General features: G+C 42.2%; 1 protein-coding gene across 2 annotated transcripts in view; it reads right to left on the bottom strand.

Moving 5' to 3' along the window:
* Positions 1-8,559: 8,559 nt before the first annotated feature.
* PODXL2 (podocalyxin like 2) overlaps positions 8,560-24,624 on the bottom strand; it is a 30,427-nt gene continuing 14,362 nt past the window's right edge. For both annotated transcript variants that reach the window (XM_069966738.1, XM_069966737.1), the window contains exons 7-10: positions 21,663-21,819; positions 20,429-20,490; positions 13,863-14,042; positions 8,560-12,070 (exon numbers count right to left, since the gene is read on the bottom strand). In XM_069966738.1, coding sequence (XP_069822839.1) covers positions 11,876-12,070; positions 13,863-14,042; positions 20,429-20,490; positions 21,663-21,819 — 594 coding nt within the window. In that variant the 3' untranslated portion in view covers positions 8,560-11,875. The remainder of the gene's footprint in view (positions 12,071-13,862; positions 14,043-20,428; positions 20,491-21,662; positions 21,820-24,624) is intronic.

The raw sequence follows: 24,624 nt of genomic DNA, 5'->3' as shown, positions 1-24,624 counted from the left end.
CCGCCCAGATCACGTAAACCACGCCCACACTTCAAATGGATTGGCAAAGAGCGAAACATCTGCAGTCCCAGAGTGCTAACCCCGCCCACTAGCCACGCCCACGTGTAATAGTACACGCCCCCGGCGGTAGACTTAGGTGAAGTGGGCGGATTTGTCTTAGCCACGCCCCTTCCATGGAAAGTGTTCTATGTAAACATCTGACAGGCGTGCTGTGTGTGCCTGTATGTTATGTAACACAGCTGCAGTGTGTCATATCTAATATCCTCTACACACATAGCAGGCTCCAGCATCCCCTCATAGATGCATCGTCTGTGTAATAATACTGCTTATCTACCATGGACACCTACAACTGCAATGTTATGGAATGCCCGCCACAGCTTTACCCACCTAAGGCTATGTTCACACCTGGTTTTCTGCCCCATGCCAGGCTATACATCAGACACTTAGGAGAAAGGATGCTGACACTAACCCAATGTGCTGCTGGTGGCCCCCGTTGACTTGAATGGGCAGGACGTTTTTATTTCATAACTACGTTGTGTCCATTTCCTGGACGTAAGCGTAAGGGGACGGGGTTTTTCTGAGTAGCACAATGTACTCAGTCCGATAAAATCGTGGAGGGAAGACGTGAAATCCACCATTCTCTTTACATCTGTGACACGCACAAAAAACACAGATCCCATAGACTTCTATTGGTAATCCGTACCGCTATCACAATCCACACTAGGACATGGCCCATTCTTTGTGGTACGGATTGCAGATCCACAATAGACTGTGTGAATGGCTAAATAGAAATCAATGGGCAATACATTGATCCGTGATTATGGATTCGCAGTCACGGACATCTTTGCAGGATTCATGAATAAGGCCTTAGTAATAAAGCTCAAAATTCTACCCTTCTTGGCTTTGATCCACACTTGGAACCTCAGGTCTGACAATCCAGGGGTGGGATCAGGGGAAGTAGATGAGAGCAGGTTTCGTCCTCATTACATGCTAAGATAATAAGGCCAATCTTCTTCCTAGGTTTCTGATGTATTGGTGCATGTTTTTATTGTTTTGTCATCCATTTTAAAGATGTGAAATAAAGATTCTACTTTTATTTTACTGGAGCGGTAGACAATCCATTATCCTATGATTTCTGACGTATTGCCTGGTATGGGGCAGAAAACTATGAACATAAATTTAGCAACAACCACCAGTTCATGAGAACAGACACATCTTTGTCTAGGTGACTAGAGAGGAGCCCTGGCCCACAAATCCCACTCGCTCACCTACCATATCACCACCACCCCCGGGGGGCTTCTCTGTTAGGAGTAATTCACTTTCATTTTAGCCATTTAACTATCTTTCAGCTGCAACTCTCTTTACTGTCTGCCAGGCATCTTAGGGCCCTGTTACACACACACACACACACACACACATTTATCGGACAGATAATTGAAGCCAAAGCCAGGAACAGACTATAGACAGGGAATAGGTCATAAAGGAGACACTGAGATCTATCCTCCTTTCAAATCCATTCCTGGCTTTGGTCAGATAAAATCTGTCTGTGTAATGGTGCATTTCTGAAGCCAAAGCCAGGAATGGATGTGAGAAGAGGAGAAATCTCAGTGTTTTCTTTATGACCTGTTTCCTGTTTATAGTCTGTTCCTGGTTTTGGCTTCAAAAATCTGTCAGATAAATCTGTCTGTGTAAACGCACCATAATAAGGCCTTTAGGAAACAAAAAGAAAGACAGCGCTCCAATGGTGCAGACTCCTCAGAAAGCGTGGTGGGTACACAAAGTGTGATGGGAACGCTCACCTTTGATGGTTGTGTAAAGATAAGGTACGACTCTCCACAGCGCATATATAATATAGTGATCGGACCACAGCCTCTCCTATGAAGTCCCCACTGGGAACAAACTCTTACACTCCACTCCAGATCATAGGCAAAAGTCGGGCGCAGTTCACACCAGGTATCAAATATAAAAGCTATTTATTAAAACACGCAACGCGTTTCAAAACTGGACTGGTTTCTTTATCAAGTGTGATACAAAATACACAATAAAAACATGTTAAAAAACAAGAGCCCCGACTCCAGAGAACTACATCACCTCCTCCAAACTATTACATATTCATGAGCACATTAAGAGACAATGACCAAAAGTTCATTTCGCACTCTCTATAACCTCATCCAAGCCCTCTGGGGTTAAAGTACCTAATTTAAAAATCTCTATTGATCAGTAGTCTAAAACGATTTGGTTTATCCAATGGAATCTGTTCTAACACAGTGAGCTTTATTAGCTGAGAAGTGAGAATCACTGTTGTTTCGAATGTTTCGAAACACTGTGCATCAAAAAAGCATTTTTAATGTTAACCCTATGTTTGTTCATGATCGGTCTGAATAGTGCGACCCACGTACTGCAAATGACATGGACATTCCAGCATGTATATTACATAACTGGACGAACAGCCTCTTTTACATTAAACACTTCACCTGCAACATTGGATGTAAATGTTCCTCTAGATGGCAAAGGAATCCAAGAGTAGCACAAACATCTGCTGTGGCCGCACTGTTTGGTTTCTCTAGTGTGAACATTCCCCAAGTCACCTCCACCAGAATCAGGTGACGCCCGAAGTCTGCTAGGAGCTAGGTAACTCTTTAAAGTCCTAGTTTGATGGAATATTAAACCTGGATTTCTGAGAGCTATAGATTTTAGAACAGGATCAGTCTGGATAATAGGCCAGTGCTTCCTAAGGCAATTTTTTTTTATCTCATTACTGCCACAATTATATTCAGTAATAAAATGTAAGCCAAATGTTTTCTCTGTTTTAGCTTTCGTCCCTTTTTTGCTAACATTTTTATTTTTGCTAGTCATCTTATCTAGAACCTGTCTTTGTGTATATTTCCTGGTTTTATTATATGCATGTTTTAAAATAGCGTTCGGATATCACTTATCCTGGAATCTACTTTGTAAAATTTTTGATTGACTAATAAAATCTTCTTCTTTCGTACAGTTCTTATGTATACTTTGATATTGCCCATAGGGCAAATTCTTGAGCCATATTGGCAAATGACAGCAATCATAATTAAGGTAGCTATTTACATCTACACTTTTAAAGTGTGTACAGGTAGCAATAGTATTACTCTCTGTCAGTCACATAACCTGTATATCCAGAAATTCAATACTAGCGTCACCATAATTTAAAGTAAAGTTGAGGCCCCACTGGTTGTTATTCAAGTGTTTCACAAAGGATTTGGCCTGAGATTCAGTCCCTGTCCATAAAAAGAACAGATCATCAATATAACGCCGGTGAAAAAATATGTGCTAAAAAAACATTTACATCCAATGTTACAGGTGAAGTGTTTCATGTAAAAGGGGCTGTTCGTCCAGTTATGTAATATACATGCTGGAATGTCCATGTCATTTGCAGTACGTGGGTCGCACTATTTAGACCGTGCGATCCCGCATGAACAAACATAGGGCTAACATTAAAAAGGCTTTTTTGATGCACAGTGTTTCGAAACACAACAGCGATTCTCAGGTAATAAAACTCACTGTGTTAGAACAGATTCCATGGGATAAACCGAATCCTTTTAGACTACTGATTGTATTGGATTTTTAAATTATGTACTTTAACCCCAGAGGGCTTGAACGAGGTTATAGAGAGTGTGAAATGAACTTTTGGTCATTGTCTCCTAGGGGTTAATGTGCTCAATAATATGTATTATTTGGAGGAGGGGATGTAATTGTCTGGAGGAGGGGCTTTTACTTGTTATTTAACATACGTTTACTGTCTATTTGGTATCACACTTGATAAAAAAACCAGTCCGGTTTCGAAACGCGTTGTGTGTTTTAATAAATAAATTAATAAATGACTTGCGCCCGACTTTTACCTATGATCTGGAGTGGAGTGGAGTGTAATAGGGCCTTTAGTCTCCTTACATTTCCAGCATTCTCCCCACCTTTTCCTCACCTACACCAACTGCACCATATGGCTATGTTCACACACAGTATTTTCGCTCAGTATTTTGGTCAGTATTTGGCAATCAAAACCAGGAGTGGTTTGAAAACACAGAAAGGCTATGTCCACACACTGTTGAAATTTAGTGGGGGGCCGCCATTTAATGACAAATAATTGCTGTTATTTTAAAACAATGGCTGTTATTTGCTGTTAAATGGTGGCAATCCACTAAATTCAAACAGTGTGTGAACATAGTCTTTCTGTGTTTTCAATCCACTCGTGGACTCCTCATCGGCATTCAAGCCCCAGAAGGGAGGGGGGGTTCAAGTAGCTGTGGGAGGGGCCAGCGACCATAGTTATTGTAATTTTTTCAACATGTTGAAAGACAAGGATCTGCCAACATCGTGCTTGTCGGCTGCTCGCTGCCTTTTAACAGTAGCTATTACACCAAGTGATTATCGCTGATAATTGCTAGGTGTAATAGGCCTTTAGATTAGATCTTTAGCTTGCTTATACTGATCAATGCTATTCCATTTCATAGCACTGATTAATAAGATCTGCGTTTTATTTGCAGATCCGACACAATTGTGTTAAGTATTATTCCTCCTTCTGTCAAAGAATATGATCAGAACACCTGCAGGCATGCTGTGGGGTTCTGATTAGTTAATGACAGGTTACATTCCTGTTACCTATACCCTAAACACTACATTCGCTATAGGTTGCAGCATTGAAAGTGACATTATCAGCAGGTTCTCCCCAATGAACCTGCTGATATGCCGCAGACGTTCTTTACCTTATCAGTGCAGTGCGGTTAAAGGGGTTATCCAGCGCTACAAAAACATGGCCACTTTTCCCCCTACTGTTGTCTCCAGTTCAGGGGCGGTTTGCAATTAAGCTCCATTTACTTCAATGGAACTGAGTTTCAAAACCCCACCCAAACTGGAGACAACAGTAGAGGGAAAGTGGCCATGTTTTTGTAGCACTGGATAACCCCTTTAAGGATTCTCCTCTTCTCCTCCGCATTATCTTCATATTTGCTAATTGCCCCAATGCTAATGAGGGGCTTAAGAGCATATGAGGCGTCACCCTAAGCACGGAGCACCAGCTAGGCCCGCCCAGTCCGCCCCCTGCCATGTCGCTCACTATAAATATATATGCATATGCATAGTGGGCGGCCTGGAGCAACCCCCTTGGGCCGCCCAGCACGCCCCCTCCTGTTCTGCCCAGCCCACCCCCTCCAATGCCGCTGAGCTTACAGCCTGCTCCCGTGGTGTCATACCGGGACCAAGCCCAGGACAGTGTGGGGGGCACTCTTCAGGGACTTGAATGCCGATTAGGGGCCCAGGACAGTAGGCAGCTGTGATCAGCGCTGGGAGCCTGGGCTGAGCTTTACAATCCAGCTCAACCCAGGCTCCCAGTGTGGATCAAAACATGCGCCGATCATCAGCAACATGTTGAAAGACAACGAAAGACATGCACAATGTCGGCTGATCGTTGCCTTTTATTACACAAAGCGATTATTGTCCGTGATGGCTGATAATCATCCAAATACGGCCGATAATAGGGCCTTAAAGTCCGGCCAAAATGTATTTTTTATATGTTATTACTTATGGAAACTTATACAATTTTCATGTACATTAATTATGGGAAATGCTTATATACTGCTATTTCCCTTAATTTAGTGTATCAGGAAGTGTTAGAATTCTCTCAAAAGCAGTGACGTCACGACGAATGGTGTAATTCCTATGGAATGTCCAGCAGGGGGCGCTCTATATATAGAAGTCAATGAGTACCATTAACTTCTATATATAGTGCGCCCCTGCTGGACACTCCATTGGAATTACAATGGATGTGTGTATGTAATGTAATGTTATGTACTGTACTTTGCGATTGAATACATTTATGAAATACTTTGGGGAGCAAGTGTCCTTGCTCCCCACAGTATCCCACAAATGTATTCAATAAATACATTTGCAGGGCACCGAGCAGGGAGGGAGAGAAGTGCCATCTACCTCCCCCCTCCCTGCTCGGTGCTGGGAACATATACAAAGTACTACTCCCCCTTTATCTGCAGATAATGGGGGAGTAGTACCTGTGCTATCTATCGCCGCCCGCACCGCCACTCATAGAAGTGCCGCTCCGCTGCCGCTCACACAGGGGCCGCTCGTCATGCCCCCTCCTCCTCCGCTCCCCCTCCTCCTCCCGGCTTCAAACACTATGGCCCTGCTGACTCCCCGCCGCCCGTGCCGCTCCTCACACTATTCGGCCGGCCGTCGCTCTCTGCTCCTGCAGGCCGGCCACGTCAGCCCTCACCCACCCCGGCCTGGGACACCAGGAAGCACCGGGAGCCCCGCGCTCCCGGCCGGGCGGGATAGATAGCACAGGTACTACTCCCCCATTATCTGCAGATAATGGGGGAGTAGTACTTTGTATATGTTCCCAGCACCGAGCAGGGAGGGGGGAGGTAGATGGCACTTCTCTCCCTCCCTGCTCGGTGCCCTGCAAATGTATTTATTGAATACATTTATGGGATACTTTGGGTATTCCATAAATGTATTCAATCGCAAAGTACAGTGCATAACATTACATTACATACACACATCCATTGTAATTCCAATGGAGTGTCCAGCAGGGGCGCACTATAAATAGAAGTCAATGGTACTCATTGACTTCTATATATAGAGCGCCCCCTGCTGGACACTCCATAGGAATTACACCATTTGTCGTGACGTCACTGCTTTTGAGAGAATTCTAACACTTCCTGATACACTAAATTGAGGGAAATAGCAGCATATGAGCATTTCCCATAATTAATGCACATTAGAAAATTGTATAACTTTCCATAAGTAATAACATATAAAAATTAATTTTGGCCGGACTTCTCCTTTAAGCGAGCGCCAAACTGCTAGATCGATGCTCATTTACCAAGCCTATTAGCCGGCTCAACAATCATGCAGTAAGGACTGTATATATATCGTTAGTGATGTGCTCGCAGCCCTTGCTGCCTATATAGAATACAAAAATTGGGTGAGTGGCTTTGTGTATTAGAACCATTACATAGCAGCATTGTTTTTTATACCTGCCTACAACATTTGCACAGTACTGTAATTGGGCCTGTGCAGCCAGTGCTCCACCTTTTCTCTATCAGGCTGCTGAAGATTTTGTGCGCTGAGCTTAGAAATTTTCATTTGATCAGTAAAATTGTTGAAACAGGTTTCTGAATTCTTTTACATAGTTCCTGTGCAATCTGTCTCACATATACTATAGGACACGGACAAGAGCATAAATTACATTCAGTGTTTTGAAGCTGGTGCAGTCATGCTAACTGGGTTGCAAAATTTTCCATTGGATGGCAGGAGGTGACAAATGGTACAATTCTGACAAGGGTAAGATACTTTTGATATGGTATATCTATTGAATTTAGAACTTGATCTCACTATACGGCTTCTGGTTAGGTTTTCCTTCTTGCCACCATCTGGGGATGAGAGTTCATATTGGATGCAATCCCGGCATCAGCCAATAAAAGTGTTGTATTAAATCTTAATTCCATTTTACATGCCCTAGGTCGCAAATGGTCACCATAACTTTTATTCCTAGGTTCCTGATAAAGTTCAGATAAATTCTTGATAAATTACCATAAACCCTGATGAGACATGACAAATCCTGGTGCCAACAAGCTCTAGGTCTGGAGGGGTCCGTGAAGCCTCAATTGCAAGTGGGGATCTCAGCACTAGGAGGCACCCCTTGGCTACAGGTTTCCTTCCCTGGAGGGATCTCTGGCTATTCCCGTGTTTTGAGACTCACAACTGAGGCTCCACAGACCCCTCTTTTACATATTAAAGTTTATAGGGGGCAATGTATCAATGGAGACCATTGAGTGTGTACTTCATTGGATGTTTTTTTTTTTTTAATGAACTCAGTGATTGCTGTTTCTTTTCAGGTTCAGAGCCATCTTTGTTAGATGTAGCAGAATTGGAGCAAGGACAGTCTACTGGGAAAGAAGATATAGCTCATGCCAAGCACTAAATAAAGCTTACCTGCCTATGGTTCTTGTGTCTAGAGCTCTGATGGCTTGGCTTAGCCAATTGAGCTACGATATTGAAGATGGCGTCTCTAAGGAAGAGTTGTTCAACCAAGTTTCTTACTTGAAAATTCTGTTTAATTCCCTACTGACATGTTGAAAATCTCTTCTAAAGAAGTCACACAAGATCTACTATACAGATGAAACCATGGACAGTGGATTCTAAAAAAAAGTAACCTCTGTGCTTTTGTCCTAATTACTACTATGGTGGTTGGTCAAAAAATTACACTGCCCATAGTTTTGCTTTCCTCAAGTCTGAAAGCAGCACATAAATTGCACCAAATAAACCTTCAATTATATTCAAATACAAAAGTTCATTTTATGTTCTGTGAGTATTTATTCAGGTATCTGTTTTTTTATATTATTCTTCAGTTGTTTTAGGTGGGTGGTCCTGGCAGGAATTAAGAGATTAAAAATAACCCCTTCTGTGCTGCCTTCAGACTTGAGGAAAGCAAAATTATGGTAAGTTTAAATATTAACTAACTCCTGTGTACAAGAAAGTAACTACTTTAATTGTATAATAATGACCACAGACTTCAAGACAATTTGTATCTTTAATGCATCCAGCACTTACATGTGGAAACGGTGTATGACCATGAAGAGTAAAATGTAATGTAGTATTGTACTCTCCAGGACTGCTCTGCCTGCAGGACGTCATTGTATTGTTACAGGGATTACATACAAAACTAGAAGCAGGGGCCTATGGTGATCTGTAGAACTGTGAGAGTTGTGAATAAGGACAGGATATGTTTTGAACAAGCAACAATATACATATATTTTATTTTCTGGGGATTGGTCTTTTTATAAAACAAAATACTCAGCAGTGTTCAAACAAACATTCCTCTAAAATGGAACGATCCCTAGTAACTATGAATCATACTTAAAGATCCTAATCCGTTTTGCAGAATGCATGGTGAAAGCTAGTGCTGTTAGGAACTGTAACCCAGCTTTCCTACACCCCTAAATAGGTGTTTATGCACATTGAATCATCCATAAAACAATTTCCTCTGGTGCACACCCCTTAAATGAATACTCCAGGACATAGTTGGCTGATACACTGTATTATGCTTAGTGCTGGGCCTTAGGGGCTTAAACACAACAGGGGCAAGAGCTCTATATACAGCGCTGTAGAATATGTCATTGTTAAAAATGAATACATGCACTGCTTTTTCTTGCCCTACTAAGCAGAGATGAACGAATCTCAAACACGCGTGGATTTTTCGGAACCCAAACACTCTGCATTTGATTACCACTGGCTGAGGCAGTTGGAAGTAGCCCTAAGGCTGCCTGGAAAACATGGATACTGCCACAGGCTGCATCTGACTGCTTCAGCCCCTGGTAATCAAATGCAGATTGTTCAGGTTTGGAACTCGAGCATACTCAAGCTCATCTCTCTCTACTACTAAGTAAAGCTCAATGTATGAGCTTTTCCTGGAATATTTCTTTAAGACTTTTCTGGCAAGGTAGGATGACAATGAGATGTATATTTAAGTTGAACCTCATTATTTTTTTTTAATTAGAGATACTGTCACTTTAACCCCTTAAGGACAGAGCCTGAAATGGCCTTCAGAACCGGGCCAATTGTCACTATTGCATTTTTATTTTTTCCTCCTCGCCTTCTAAGACCCATAATTCTTTCATTTTTCCACCTACAGGGCCATGTTAGGGCTTGTTTTTTTCAGGAGCAAGTGAACTTTGTAGTGGCATCTTTCAATATGCCATAAAATCAATGATGAAACCCCCAAAATATCATTTAGGCTATGTTCACACTACGTATCTTTCCCGCCGTAGTTTGTACGCAGCCATACATGTGCGGCTGAAACTACGGCCGTGGGAAAAATAGACATGCGGCCGGATTGCGAACATGCGGGCGAACCGCGAACATACGCCCGTAGTAGAGTTATGCTTCCCTAGCTTGTTTCGAAGCGATCTGAAACAGGTCATTTACTTGGAAATCTTCGCCCAGCCCAATAAAACACACAGAACCTTTTGGATCTAAAAATCATGTTCAATTTGGCTGAAATAAATACTCTGTACGTGACCGCATGGAAATCCACGGCCGTGAGTTGGAACATTTCCGTCCTCAAACAATGGTCTTGTTCATTTTTCACGGCGCCGTATACGATCCGGCCGTAAGCACATACGTAGTGTGCATTGTGTGGCCGTATATCGTATACTTTCAAGCGAACGCATCAACCTCAAAACTACGTGCATATATTCGCGGGTCACATTACGACCGGAAAGATACGTAGTGTGAACATAGCCCTATGGGGTGAATTTGGTTCAAAAAATTTTATTCCACAAATTTTGGGGAGCTTCCATGTTTACGTAGTACACTTCACAGTAAAACTGACATTTTTAAAAATGGCCCTATTGTGACTCTTATAGCGCTTTTATTTTTTCACCTACGGGGTCATATGGGGCATCATTTTTTGCGCCATGATCTCTAGTTTTTATTTGTAACATTTTTTCTAGATCATACGAATTGATCACTTTTTAGTCATTTTTTATACATAAAATGTAACAAAAAAACCAATCTCTTCCGAATTTTGTTCACGACGCTCACCATGCGAGAACAATGTTGTTTTATTTTAATAGATCGGACGATTACGCACGCTATGGTATGTTAATTAAATTTATTTTTATGTGTTTTATGTCGCTTTGGGACATTTTTTTAAAAACTTTTTTTATTTTCATTTTTTTTTACACTTTTATAGTCCCCTTAGGGGACTTTTACATTATTACATTAAATTGAACACACTGATCAGTGCTATGCCATAGCATAGCAGGGATCAGTGTTATCGGCGATCTTCTGATAGAGCCTGCTTGTGGCAGGCTGAATCAGAAGATTGAAGACCTGACTGCACAGAGGAAGGTAAGGGACCTCCGGCAGTCAGGCCATGTGATCGGGACCCCCACAGACATGCTGCAGGAGTCCCGATCGGTAAGTGACCGGAGATGCTCCGGTCACTTACACCTAAACGGTCGCGGCGCAATCGCTGCATTTAAGGGGTTAATTGCGGGCGCCCGCACAATCGTAGTGGGCCGCCATTGAGGATGAGGGCCTGGCTGCAGATAGCAGCTGGTTCTCACCCGCTATGGGGCAAGCTCAGCTCCTGAGCCTGCTCCATAGCCTGGGACCCCGGCAGGGCGTACATTTACGCCCACGGTCGTTAAGGGGTTAAAGGTTAGTGATTTTCATGTGCGTTTTGCCATGACAGGCTCATATATGATTACAATGTGCATTCCTTTAAACCTATAAATTATAATTACCAGTATACATGAATTCTGTTTATACATCCTGTTTCTGGTTTTAGGGTTTTTACTGTTACTAGAAAATCTCACTGTCCTCCTTGTGCTTTATTTATTGATTTGTAATTTTTTTTTTTGCTTTTTATTTACATTTTTTATAGTGTCCAGCTGTAAGGATCCACATTGCATGCGGGTGAAATCGGAAAGCGAATGAGTGGAGGAAGCAACAAATTCTGGTCCTACATCACGACACGCAGAAAGAAAAAAATACGATAATACTCTGCTCAGCTGAGGCTGAACTGGAATGCACCGGCAGATAAAACCAGAGATCTGGCTCTTAATATAATCTTTGGAAGAATAAAGTGCAATCGTCTCAAACATTGTAAACTGGAGGGCGGCTGGAGAGCGATAGTGAGAATGCGGGCACTCAATGATACTGTGTGCTAATTGTACTTCTGTGCTACAGGCCAACAATCCATTGTGTCAACCATTCTAGTTAGAGATAATGGTTTGTGAACTAAAACATTTACAACCCCATGTGCCCAACAATTTAGAAAGGAAAGTTCGGTTTCACCCCTTGAATCCACCCCTTGTGGTCTCTACAGATGAGTATCTTCTTCCATGGCATCTGTGTCCTCTTTGCTTGTTTTATTGATTAATGTCTCCCAGCCATCCGCCCGGAGAGAGGTGCCACCATTAAGACTCGTTTTCTTTTCTTGCATTTCTGACTGGCCATCGATTGCCACGTCCAGGGTGGGGTTGTCATGGCAGCCGTTCTCGACAAAATGCAACTCCTTATTGCAAAAGGAACAAAAAATGAGTCAAAATTTGGATGAACTTTGTATTATGTGGGGAAGGGAAGTGACAATTTGGGCTTGGTTGCTATTGCTATTGGTTGCTATTTCTTCTAATGGACATACAAGCCAAGTACCTTAAATATACAAGCATTAAAGTGACTCTGTACCCACAATCTGATCCCCCCAAACCGCTTGTACCTTCGGATAGCTGCTTTTAATCCAAGATCTGTCCTGCATTCCGTTCGGCAGGTGATGCAGTTATTGTCCTAAAAAACAACTTTTAAACTGGCAGCCCTGTGCCCAACAGGCGTGGCCTTGATTGTGTATGCATTAGACTGGCACAACCTCTCTGTCCCTCCTCCCCGCCCTTCTCATCATTAGGAATGCTCCAGGCAGATTGTCTCCTATTCGTCAGCTGTGTGAATACTGAACATGGGCTGGATCGTTAATCACCTGTGCAATGTTCAGGCAGGAGAAAATGTTCCAGTGGCATTCCTAATGATGAAGAGGGTGGGGAGGAGGGACAGAGGGGTGGTGCAAAGTTAGGGCAAACATTCTCCCTTTGGGCAAGGGGCTGCAAGTTTAAAAGTTGTTTTTTTAGGACAATAACTGCATCACCTGCTGAACAGACCCCAGGACAGATCTTGGATTAAAAGTAGTTATTTAAAGGTACAAGTGGTTTGGGGGGGGGGGGGATTGTGGGTACAGAGTTAAAGGGATAATCCCATTTCAATATGTTATCTCCAAGCTGGTGGGAATTCAACCACAAAGATCCAGAGAACGGGGGCAAGATTTTCTCCAAGGTGCAGAATTTCCACATCAAAATGTCTGCAGATTTATTGTGGGTTTTGACTTTCTTCTTTTTCACTTTCTTCATAATCCCTATGTACAATAATATTACTACTATAATACTGCCCCCTATGTACAAAAATATAACTACTATAATACTGCTTCCTATTTACGAGAATATAACTACTATAATGGTGTGTGGCAGATATAGCTAGCCCGCACTTTTACCGGAGTAATCCCCTAGTAGATAAAATAGTAGGACATGGGATGTATCAGGATGGAGACAACGGGGTGCTTGGACAAAAAGGCAGATGTAGTATTCTGTAACAGAAGAAATTCCAGCACTCAACGGTCAGCGTCTTCCAAACTTTATTTCATTGAAGGCATTGCAGGGAGGGTACGGTGGATAAGTGTAGGTGCAGGCGCATCACCTGGGTCAAGGTGATGGGCCTGCACCTACACTGATCCACCATTCCCTCCATGCAATGCCTTCTATGAAATAAAGTTTGGAAGACGCTGACCGGTGAGTGCTGGAATTTCTTCTGTTACAGTATAACTACTATAATACTTCCACCTATGTACAAGAATATAACTACTATAATACTGCCTCCTATATACAATTATATAAATATTATAACACAGCCTCTTATGCACAAGAATAGCACTACTATAAGGCTATGTTCACACACAGTAAAATAAAAACAAAAAAAAGCTGTAATTCTAGGGTAACAATACAGCCGTATTTTCAATGTAATAATGCACACCATTGAAATCGGCTATAATTGTTTACAACCATTTAAATAATGAACGCCTCCTTAGAATATAACTGCTGTAAAACTGATCCCTTTGTACAAGAACAGGTTGAATATAATCCTGCCATATAAAAGCCACAATAGAAAATCTAGTAACTTTTATAAATGACCAGTACATCAAACTTTTATCTGAATGTAGTAATTCTACATAATGTAATTGACTAGTTTGTGTCCTGTGTTTTACTTACCATATTTTTCAGTTTTGGTAGCCGTCTCTGCCAACATATGTAAATAAGTCCTGCAATGATGATCATAACACAAATGGAGCCAATAATGACTAACACTATAAAGAGTTTTCCGTAATCACTCCGGGGAGGACTGGGCCGGGACTGACAGCTGACTGTGCTGGAGTAGCTTTCAATCCCAATCTGTAGAAAAGTGATAGCAGGATTATAATTTTAGAAATATCATGAGTTGGCGTCATCTTCCTGTAATTTGCAAATAGCAAAATATTTGCATACTACACATAAACATAAAAATGTAGCAAATGTATGATATGTAATGATGAAGGTAGTAATTGGAGTGCAAGCCCTAAAGCCCAAAAATGCCCAATGTACCAGAGAAAGAAAGAAGAAAAGGCGCTTAGAATAAACAGACTGCACCTCACCAAGGTATAACACAATTATTCAAATACTTTATTGTACATGACCAGATAAAATAACTAATTTTAAAAATAATTAAAACACACAACAAATCTGCACAGAGCCTTATAAAGTTCAATATGCACCATACCATCCCCTAAAGTATAAAGCAAGAGCATCACATGATATCAGACATATAAAACAAGAATAAGGTATGAAATTACCATGAATATAATGAAAAAACGAAGACATTGAAAACTACCTAACTAACTACCTTCCCCCCTCCCTCCCTGTGCCCAGTGCCGTGTGGGCTGAGCACGGGTCAGGAGCGCTCATAGTATGAGCAGATGATGGGGAGTAGTTCCAGGGCCTATCCAATCACCACAATACACCCCCCCCCCCCCCCCCGCTGCACAGCCTGTCGCCTACCCGCTGTTCTGCAGGCTGCCATGCTTACCGTCGCCTCCGCATCCTGCTGACTCAGTCCCTGATGTCACCTCTGGCAGCTCTCGTAATCTGCCTCTCGTACCCCCCCCAGGCGAGCTGGAAGCAGATTATGAGACCGGCCGGGGGTGACATCAGGGACTAAGTCGGCAGGACGCCAGGGTGGCGGTTGAGCGTGGCAGTCACCGGGACAACAGGGAGGTGAACTGCTGTGCAGCGGCGGCGGGGTTGTGTGTGTTAATGGGGATCGGCTCTGATACTGCTCCCCAATCATCTGCTCATACTATGAGTGCTCCTGACCAGTGCTCAGCCCGCACGGCATCTGGCAGCACGGGGGGAAGGTAGTTAGAAGAATGGGCACCTCTCCCTCCCTACCCTGTGACGTGCGGGCTGAGCACTGATCAGGTGCGCTCATAGTATAAACAAATGATGGGGGAGTAGTACAGCGTGTAACTGACCCACGGCACCGAGCAGGGAAGGAGAGGGGAGGTAGTTAAATGCGCCTCTCTCCCTACCTGCTTAGTACCGTCCATCTTCCTCTCTCCCGAATTGAGCCTGGTCATCGGCAGCACAGGGAGGGAGAGAGAGAGATGCAAGTGTCCCTTTGATAGTGTACTGTAACAACTCACTAACAGTACATTACATACAGTTCCATAGACAATACACTACATAGACTTCTACATATAGTGCGCCACCTTCTGGACACTTCATATGAATTACAACTGATTCGTAACGTCACGTTTTTTTTTAGAGAATCTGAATCCTGCCTGATCTACTAAATTAAGGGAAATAGCACTATATGTGCTTTTTTCATAATCAATGTACATTAGGCGTTTGTCTAACTTTCCTTATGTAATAACATATTAAAAAATAAGTTTTGGCCGGCGTTGTCCTTCAATACCTGGAAGTTACTTCATATTGCACTTTTGCATTTGCTATAATCATGGTCATTTCATATTTTATTCTTGTTTTATATGTCCGATATCATGTGATTCTCTTGCTTTATACTTTAGGGGGTAGTATAGTGCCTATTGAACCTTAAAAGGCTCTGTGCAGATTTGTTGTGTGAATTTTAATTGTTTTTAATAGTTGTTATTCTTTGTGGTTGTGTACAATAAAGTATTTGAATAATTATGTTATATCTTGGTGGGTCCGTTTTTTTTTCTAAGCTCCTTTTCTTCTTTCTTTCGTACACGATCTATAAACATTCCTCTATAATATGGCATTAATATTTAGATTCTTTTTGTTTTCCACAAATATGTTTTTATCTATTCAATGCTCTAAGGTAAAAATCTTACTTTGTTTCCTCTAGTCCAAAATACTGTAGGTGCCTCCTTTTTAATGTGGCCATACAACATGAATGGGGAACCTTTATCCCTCCAGCTGTTGCAAAACTACAATTCCCAACATGTCTGGACAGCCAAAGCTTTAGCTCTAGCTGTGCAGGAATGATGGGATTTGTAATTTTGCAACAGCTGGCTGGCTGAAGGTTCCTTATTAAAAATGAGCTAACCTGGAGCATGCTCGAGTCCATCCAAGCCCGAACTTTCAGCATTTGATTAGCGGTGGCTGCTGAAGTTAAATAAAGCCCTAAGGCTATGTGGAAATCATGGATATAGTCATTGGCTGTATCCATGTTTTCCAGACAACCTTAGAGCTTTATCCAAGTTCAGCAGCCCCAGCTAATCAAATGCCGAACGTTCAGGTTCGGATTGACTCGAACCCGAACCCGGTTCGCTCATCTCTATTCCTTATCCATGCCATACATGGACCATCTAGTGTTCTGATGTGTCTATTAATATGTTTTGTACAACCCTAATTCGTGTTGTAAGCAAAAAAAAATACACAATACAATGATCTGCAAACCTCATGGACCCATATTTTATTGTCAATGAGATGTTAAAAGATATTTAAAAAAAAATAAATTATTTAGTATCTGACAGCAGCAAAAAGTTGGGACAGGGGCAACAAAAGCCTGTAAATGTAAGTGGCAGCTGGTAGAGTGAGTTGCAACTACATCCCAATCACAGGATCCATTTTTTGTAAGCTCTTCGTACAAAAAAAAAAAAAAAAAGAAAGAAATCTGCAATTCATCTGTATGCTATCAATATTTGCAGATTTGAAAATCAAATGCCTAAAAAAGGGGCAAGGCTGTAAATAATGTCTCCAGCTTATTGGCAGGCAACTGAACCACATATACAGATGGTAATCTGTATGCTGTCTGTATTTTTCACAGACCCATTGACTTCTATGAGCCCCTCTATGCTACAAATATGGACCATATAAGTGTAGGACCTATTAGATCTTGATTAGTAAAACAAACAAAAAAAAACCTTCAGGCTGGCTTTAAACTGCCTTAAAATGTTGGAAAAATCCCACTGTGTTTTTTTTTCTTTGTAAAAAAACGCCAGAGGCCAGATGTTAGCTGGAAGTCAATGGGAATTCAAGATATGCCTTAGATGGCGTTTTTTGGGGTGGCCTTTTTCTCTACTTTCTGGTATTTGTGAGTCTCTGTAGCAGTTTTTCCAAAAGTCAGGATGCTGAGGGTGTGGCATTTTATTGGCAAACTGTGGTGTTTTTTCTCCCATAGATTTCAATGGGATTGTTTCAAAAACACCATTGCTGTGTGTATGGTGTTTTTTTGTTTTTTTTCTCTAGTGTTCTTGTTTCTTGCTAGAAAAAATGCAAATGCATGGGGAAAAAATGCCCTGTGCTGCATTGGTGTGTTTTTTGGTCTGAAAAACAGCAGACAAAAAGTGTGTGTGAGGGCACGCTGACAGTAGCTCAACACTAGTGGTCACCAAGGGTTAAAGCTGTATCATGTTAAAAAGGATTCCATATGTTAATACGATACAGAAACATTGCCATCTTCTCTGGCTCAAAGCTCATTTAAAATGGTCTAAGAGAAAATGGAAAACAGTTCTGAAATTCTTATTGGAAATCACAGATGATTTTGAACTGAACAGGAGAGACTATCTAGCTTGTTATCAGTGCACACTTTAAAATCATGCAGCTTTGATGTTATGAGGTTGCATTCGTGCCTATGATATGGACAGCTTAAACATCTGGATGTGTTCTATTGTAATTAAAATATAGTTCTATGATATCTGCAAATTGTTGCACTGTGCTTTTAAACATTTATTTATATTTCACACAGTCTCAACTTTTTGGGAATTGAAGCTGCATAAAACAACCTACTGTAGTCATCATCTGGAACGCTGCTTTGGAAACTGCTGCCATCTAGTGGACATTGACTGGTAATGGCAGCCTATCACCATAAAAATGCTATCTAATCTACAGTATGGGCAGAGCTGAGCAGATTAACAAATAGCATTTTGGGAAAAGACTTAGTATATGTAAGTTTTCATTTATCCCTTAAAGGGGTACTCCAGCAGGGGGGCACTTTTTTTGCTGGGACCGGGGAGGAGGTGGCCGAGGGAAAAGACGTCCACTCACCTCCCCGGTTCCAGCGGCGGATCCCCCATCGCGGGGCTCCCGTGCCCGGTTCCTGGCCGCTTCCGGGTGTCTGATGCGGGCCCGAGACGTGATGTCTCAGGTCCGCTTAGCCACTCAGTGAAGGAGGCGAGATCCGTTTCAAGTCCGCTCAGATCCCGCCTCCTTCACTGAGTGGCTGAGCGGACCTGAGACGTCACGTCTCATGCCCGCGTCAGACACTTGGAAGTGGCCGGGAACCAGGCACCAGAGCACCGCGATGCGGGACCCGCCGCTTGAATCGGGGAGGTGAGTGGACGTCTTTTCCCTTAGCCACCTCCTCCCCGGTCCCAGCAAAAAAGTGCCCCTCTTCCCCGCTGGAGTACCCCTTTAATAAAATGCTTAGTGTGTGTGTGTGTGTGCGTGTGGGGGAGGGGGGTAAAAAAACATTACACTTGAGGAAGGCTGAATTCCAACTAAGAGAGGACCTTGGTGACATAGACTGGGACAAGGCACTCAGGAGAAACTGTTAGGAATGCAATAAATGATAGAAAAAAACAAGTATTCAGACTACTAAAACAAGAAGGTAGTGGGGAAGTATTGAGCAATAGAAAGAAGGATTGCCATAGAAAGTAAAAAGAATCCCAAAATGTTCTTCACCTATATAAATAATAAGAGACTTAAAACTGAAAATGTTGGCATTTCATACTGTGCCGCATAAAAGGTTGGTCTATAAAATAAGGGTGTAGAGACTAGGGGTAACTGGCTGAGTGATAGGAAACAGAGGATGGTCATTGATAGAACATACTCAGATTGGGTCACAGTCACTAGTGGGGTACCACAGGGGTCAGTGTTGGGTCCACTTCTTTTAAATATATTTATTAATGATCTTGTTGAGGGGCTGCAAAGTACAATCTTCATTTTTGCAGATGAATCATTATGCTCCTCTGTGGTGATTACTTTGCCCAGTTTAGTATCATCTGAGATGATACTAAACTGGGCAAAATAATCACCACAGAGGAGCATAATATCATATTACAGAGGAGGATAATATTATATTACAAAGGGATTTGAAGAAGCTAGAAGCTTGGGCAGAGATGACAAATGAAGTTTAAAGTGGATAAAAGTAAGGTTATACACGTAGGTCGTAGAAATAATAAGTACGGTTATGTGCTAAATAATAAAACACTGGGTAAAACGGCTTCTGAAAAGGACCTGGGGGAATTGGTGGACAGTAAACTCAACTCAACTGATCAGTGCCAGGCAGCGGCTGCCAAGGTAACAACATCATGGGAAACATCAAAACAGGCATAGATGCTAAAGATGAGAACATAGTTTTGCCTCTTTATAGATCACTGGTCAGACCACACATGGAATACTGTGTACAGTTTTGGGCATCTGTATATACGAAGGACAGGCTGAACTGGAGCGGGTGCAGAGGAGGGCAACAAAGGTCATTAAGGGAATGGGTGGGTTACAGTACCAAGACATGTTATCAAGCTTGGGTGTTATTTAGTTTAGAAAACAAGACATCTGATTACAATGTACAAATATGTGAATGGACAGTACAGAGATCTGTGTAGTGATCTTTTTACACCTAGGCCTGTAACCATGACAAGAGGGCATCTACTACTACATCAGCACATATGTGGAGTCTCTACTGTAAGAGCAGTGAGACTATGGAACTCTCTTCCACATGATGTTATCATAGCTGATTCATTAGATAAGTTCAAAGGAGGCCTGAATGCTTTTCTTGAAAATTATAATATTACAAGTTATGGGCATTAGACTTCATGTGATAGGACATCGATCCAGGGATTATTCTGATTGCCACATTGCAGTCAGGAAGGAATTTTTCTTCCTGTGTTTGGGCAGTTGGCATCTGCCTTAAAAGTGGTTTTGCCTTCCTCTGGATCAACACTTTAGGGTTTCTATAGGTTGAACTTGATGAACTTGTCTTTTTTCAACCTTAATAACTATGTTACTTGTCTCACAAATTTAGTGAAATAACAGTTAATTTCCATAGTATAATAAGTTTCAGACATGGTGTGGTCCAGAGTCATGATAGCATTAGGGATCATTTAGGATCTTACTGCAGGTGTAGGAATCGTAGAAATCCATCTATAGTGAGGCCTCCTAGTTGTGACTGCAGGCAGCTATACTATGACTATGCAAGGTATATGAAGTTGTAACTGAGACAAATAGAGCTCCAACAACTGTAAATATTTCTTAAAAAAATCAATCATTAGAAAAGAACAAACAATATAATATGCACTTAGGATGTATATACCACTAACCTCTGCAAGGCTCCTCTTAATGTCTCCAAGTGCTGTAAAGACGTCTTTTACAGGAACCACACCTTTAGAGAAGAGAATTGTTATCTGGAGGCAGTCTGTTACATAATGGTCTCCCTCCAGCCTCTTTTTTTCCCCTCAGTGAACTTATAAAGAACCTGTCACATTCTTCCTGACAGTCAAACCTAAAGGAGAAGTCCAGCAAAAAATTTTTTTAAAGTATTGTATTGCCCTCAAAAGTTATACAAATCCCCAATATACACTTAATACGGGAAATGCTTATAAAGTGCTTTTTTCCCTGCACTTAACTACTCCATCAAGGCTTCACTTCCTGGATAACATGGTGATGTCACGACCCCACTCCCAGAGCTGTGTGGGCTGTGGCTGCTGAAGAGGATGATGGCAGGGGGACACTGAGGGACACAGGGCACTGGAGGGACACTGAGCATCCCTCTGCCATCATCCTCTCCAGCAGCCACAGCCCGCACAGCTCTGGGAGTCGGGTCCTGACATCACTATTTTATCCAGGAAGTGAAGCCTTGATGCAGTAGTAAGTGCAGGAAAAAAGCACTTTATAAGCATTTCCCATATTAAGTGTATATTGGTGATTTGTATGACTTTGGGGGGCAATACAATACTTTGATAAAAAATTTTTGCCAGACTTCTCCTTTAATTGACACTCAGGTTGTAAATCACCACTGTATGGGCAGCAAGGTTGCAGCATTGTGACTATAACCATTTGCCGACTTTCTCTGCTTTGCTGGCTTTCAGACTGTTTTGAACAGCGTTAAAAACCATCTCCTGTTCTCCTCATCTCTCAGGTCCTGGTGTCAGTTTATTAGGTCTGGAGGAACTGATAGGTTCTCTTTAGACCAGACTGATACATTGTAGCAATTACTGGGACAAGAGGAAGATTTGTGTTTCCAATCTATTTTTTCAGAGCATTGTCTGGATAAAATTGTAACAAACCCTCAACTAGGTTTGTACCAGTTTTCAGACGAATATAAGCTACAACTATCTGATTCACTTACAGCAAGAAGATGTATTGATACACATGAAAAACTTTACTTTGTGTGAAGCTATGGTACTAGTATGGGCACTCTGGAGGAGGGCACCTAGAATGTAAGTAATCCGCACATTGTGTGACTGGTCTTATTTTATATGCTTGTTTTGGCCTTTCATCAGTCAAAGTCATCCTATGTATGCTTTTGTACTTTTAGGAGGCCTAAAGACTTACGTTCCTCATCTGTGATTGTCATTAGTAGGTGGTTATCATTTTCGTTAGGTTTGCTTAGGAAGATAACCCAGTCTCTCTGGGGTGGATCCGTTTTCCATGCGAGAGCCTCCTCCAGTAGCGAAAGTAGATGCTGCCCCCTCTGCCATCTGAACTCTTCCTATAAAGAAAGATAGAGTCAGGTGATCCTTTATTATCAGTGATTTACTCTACAAGATGGAACGTAGAACTATTGTGGTGTGCCACCAGGTGTGATGGAGGTAATGGTGATTGTGTCAGCTCAGCCAGTGATGTTAGTGTTGTGACGCCAGTGCTAGTCCAGTGCACAGGTGTGATGTTGATACCTGCTTGTTTGTATGGCTGGTTGTGTTCCCCAAATGGTCGGTAACCTGCCGGGTTGTTGCAGGTACCTTGGGCTCTTGTCAAGGCAGTCCCGAGTGGCAACTGACCCACCCGGACTGTTGGTACCGCCACCCACAGAAGAAGGAAAAATAACCCAAGGTGTGCGGTTGTGTGTATAGGTGCCAGTGTAGACAAAGGATGACAGAGTCCCGGTAGTATAAAAATATAACAGCTTTACTGTAAGGCTTTTCAGTATAACAGTACACGTTTTACAGAGAGAAATCTTGACACACTGGAGAGTAGAAAGTAGAGGAGAGAAGTTTGCCAGATGAGCCCTAAACCAGTGTAGCTATGTACTCTGCCAGAACCTGAAGATATCTTAATAAAACATTACTTGTACTTGTGTTTAGACTGTGTCTGACCACCTTCTGCCCACTGGTATCGTAGAACCCGTCATAGTAGGGTAGCACAAGTGTATCTAGGTGTCTGAGGTTTCCCAGTTACCTGAACTGCAGGATAGGATACGTAGGCCTTCTGTACTGGCTGCTTTGTCCTATCGAGGCTAGTTCCTCTCTTGTTCAGGATACTGCCCTGCTCTTTTTAGACGTGTTCCTGGCATGAGTCAGGGTGTTCCTTGGTTACTACTCTCCCTTGTGTACTTAACACTGCATAGTAGATATAGCGGTAGTAGCAAAAGAAGTGTCGGTCTCTAACTGCATCTGTTCACTTCAGTGGCTAGGCTAGACTGCTTGTGTCACTTACCCCAACACGGAGCTAACTAACTCCTCCTACAGGGGGTGAGTGTGTGTAGAGAGTCAGGATAAGTTGAGAGAGAGCACTTCCTATTGGTCAGCACAAAACACATGGTATAACAAACACTAACCCATGACCTTACTCAGCTGTGCATATAGGAACATACAAATATATAAAACACTGACACCTGGTGGTGAAACCTCATACCTCATTCACCACTTAACCTGAGAGAAAGCTTTTTGACTGGTGCACAGGAGAATAGGAAAAACACCCGTAGTGGGACAGCACACTATTATTTATTATATTGTTCAGAATGTATCCCTGTCCATAACGGTTAAAGACAATGGGCAGATGCATAGCACCATATCCAATTAATGGACTGGTTCGCAGTCAGCTGCTTCCTTCCAATGCTATATGTGTTTGTCCATTGCCCTGTAAGAAAGTTAAATGCAGTGTAGGGTTCATCTCTTCACCTATCTTAGTGGCCCTGTCAGTGGAAAAAGAAGAAGGTGAGCTTCCCTTTTAAAGTGATGTAAGCAATGTCAATGGTAGGGGCCACAATTATAAGGCATGTCTCTATGTGTTGACATTACAGAGTTCTTAATTAGCAGTAACATCAGTTCTTTATGGAGGGTGGTTTCTGTCTAAGGGCAAAGAAACAACATTAGAGAGGTTCTGTAGTAGGTTTGTGCTGTCCTATCTAAGGGTAGCATAAAATAGTGGCAGAGAAGCTGAACAGAATCATGTATCACTTACATTATTCTGTGTAGCGGAATCTGAGATATTCTTCTGAATAACATGGACAATAATAATCCTCTGAAACATAAGCATGAGCCCAGTAGTCCTTGATATTCATGAGAAGCAGCCAACTGTCAATCAACAGCTGGAGGGTGGAGGGAGGGGTGTGGCAAGAATCCTATTATCCTGTATATTAGGAGAATGGCTAAACAAAATTATGTAAGCAATACACCAATCTGTTCAGCATTTATATCACTTGCAAATCGAGTGGGGATCATCACCGGAGGGATGGTGAGTTTGGTGTCTGTGTGTCTGTTTGTTTTTTTGGGGGATCCCGTGGGAGTTGTCCTTTAAGCTCCCTTATGCCAGGTAGTGTCTGGTGTGGTTCCAAAGCAGTCAGGTGGAGAGGCAATATTAATCAGATAAAGTCTTGTGTTTTAACTTTTAAATGGAAGTTGATGCAAGCAGAAACACAACAGTAGTCCTTATAAATGTTGGAAAAACAATAAACAGTTAATGCATCTATCTATGGAGAGCTCTGATTTTAGGTAAGAATATTAGATTGCTATACAAATCGGTCCAGTCCTTAGATCCTAATACTATTCCGTGGTTCTTTCTTTCTCTGCCCGAATTCCCCTGGCTTGGTGCCACTGGTAGAACCAGACTCTCCTCATTGACTCACACTTTCTCCATGCATCTCTTGTCCCTGGCTGTGGATCCAGACCTGCAGCTTTTGTTGCTCTGGGATATGCAACTGATTTGGACAGTGATTTGGAACTTGCACACAATGCTGGCACTATTTTGGGCTTTGAGACACATTTTGGCATAGTATATGTCCCATCTGGCTTGACTGCATTAAAACTTTGTCTTTCCCTCAAAGCATGGCACATCTGGAGCTTCTTCCCCATTGTCTACCAACTACTAACTGCCTCATCCTTGCTGCAAACTACAGACCCACATCTCTTCCCTTCTTTGTCTCTTAAAAGCACCAATACCCTGTCTAACTAAGGATTACCGCAACGTTTCCCCAATTGGATGTCGATCAGGTGTTACGTGGTGTAAAAACACCACAATTGGAGCAGCAAATGGGAAACCCAGTCCATACTAACACCCATGTTCAACATGTGAAATA

Source organism: Dendropsophus ebraccatus, chromosome 4 (genome assembly GCF_027789765.1).
Source record: "Dendropsophus ebraccatus isolate aDenEbr1 chromosome 4, aDenEbr1.pat, whole genome shotgun sequence".
NCBI lineage: Eukaryota > Metazoa > Chordata > Amphibia > Anura > Hylidae > Dendropsophus > Dendropsophus ebraccatus.
Note: the sequence above shows the minus strand (reverse complement) of the source record. Positions and strands in the feature narration are given on the sequence as shown.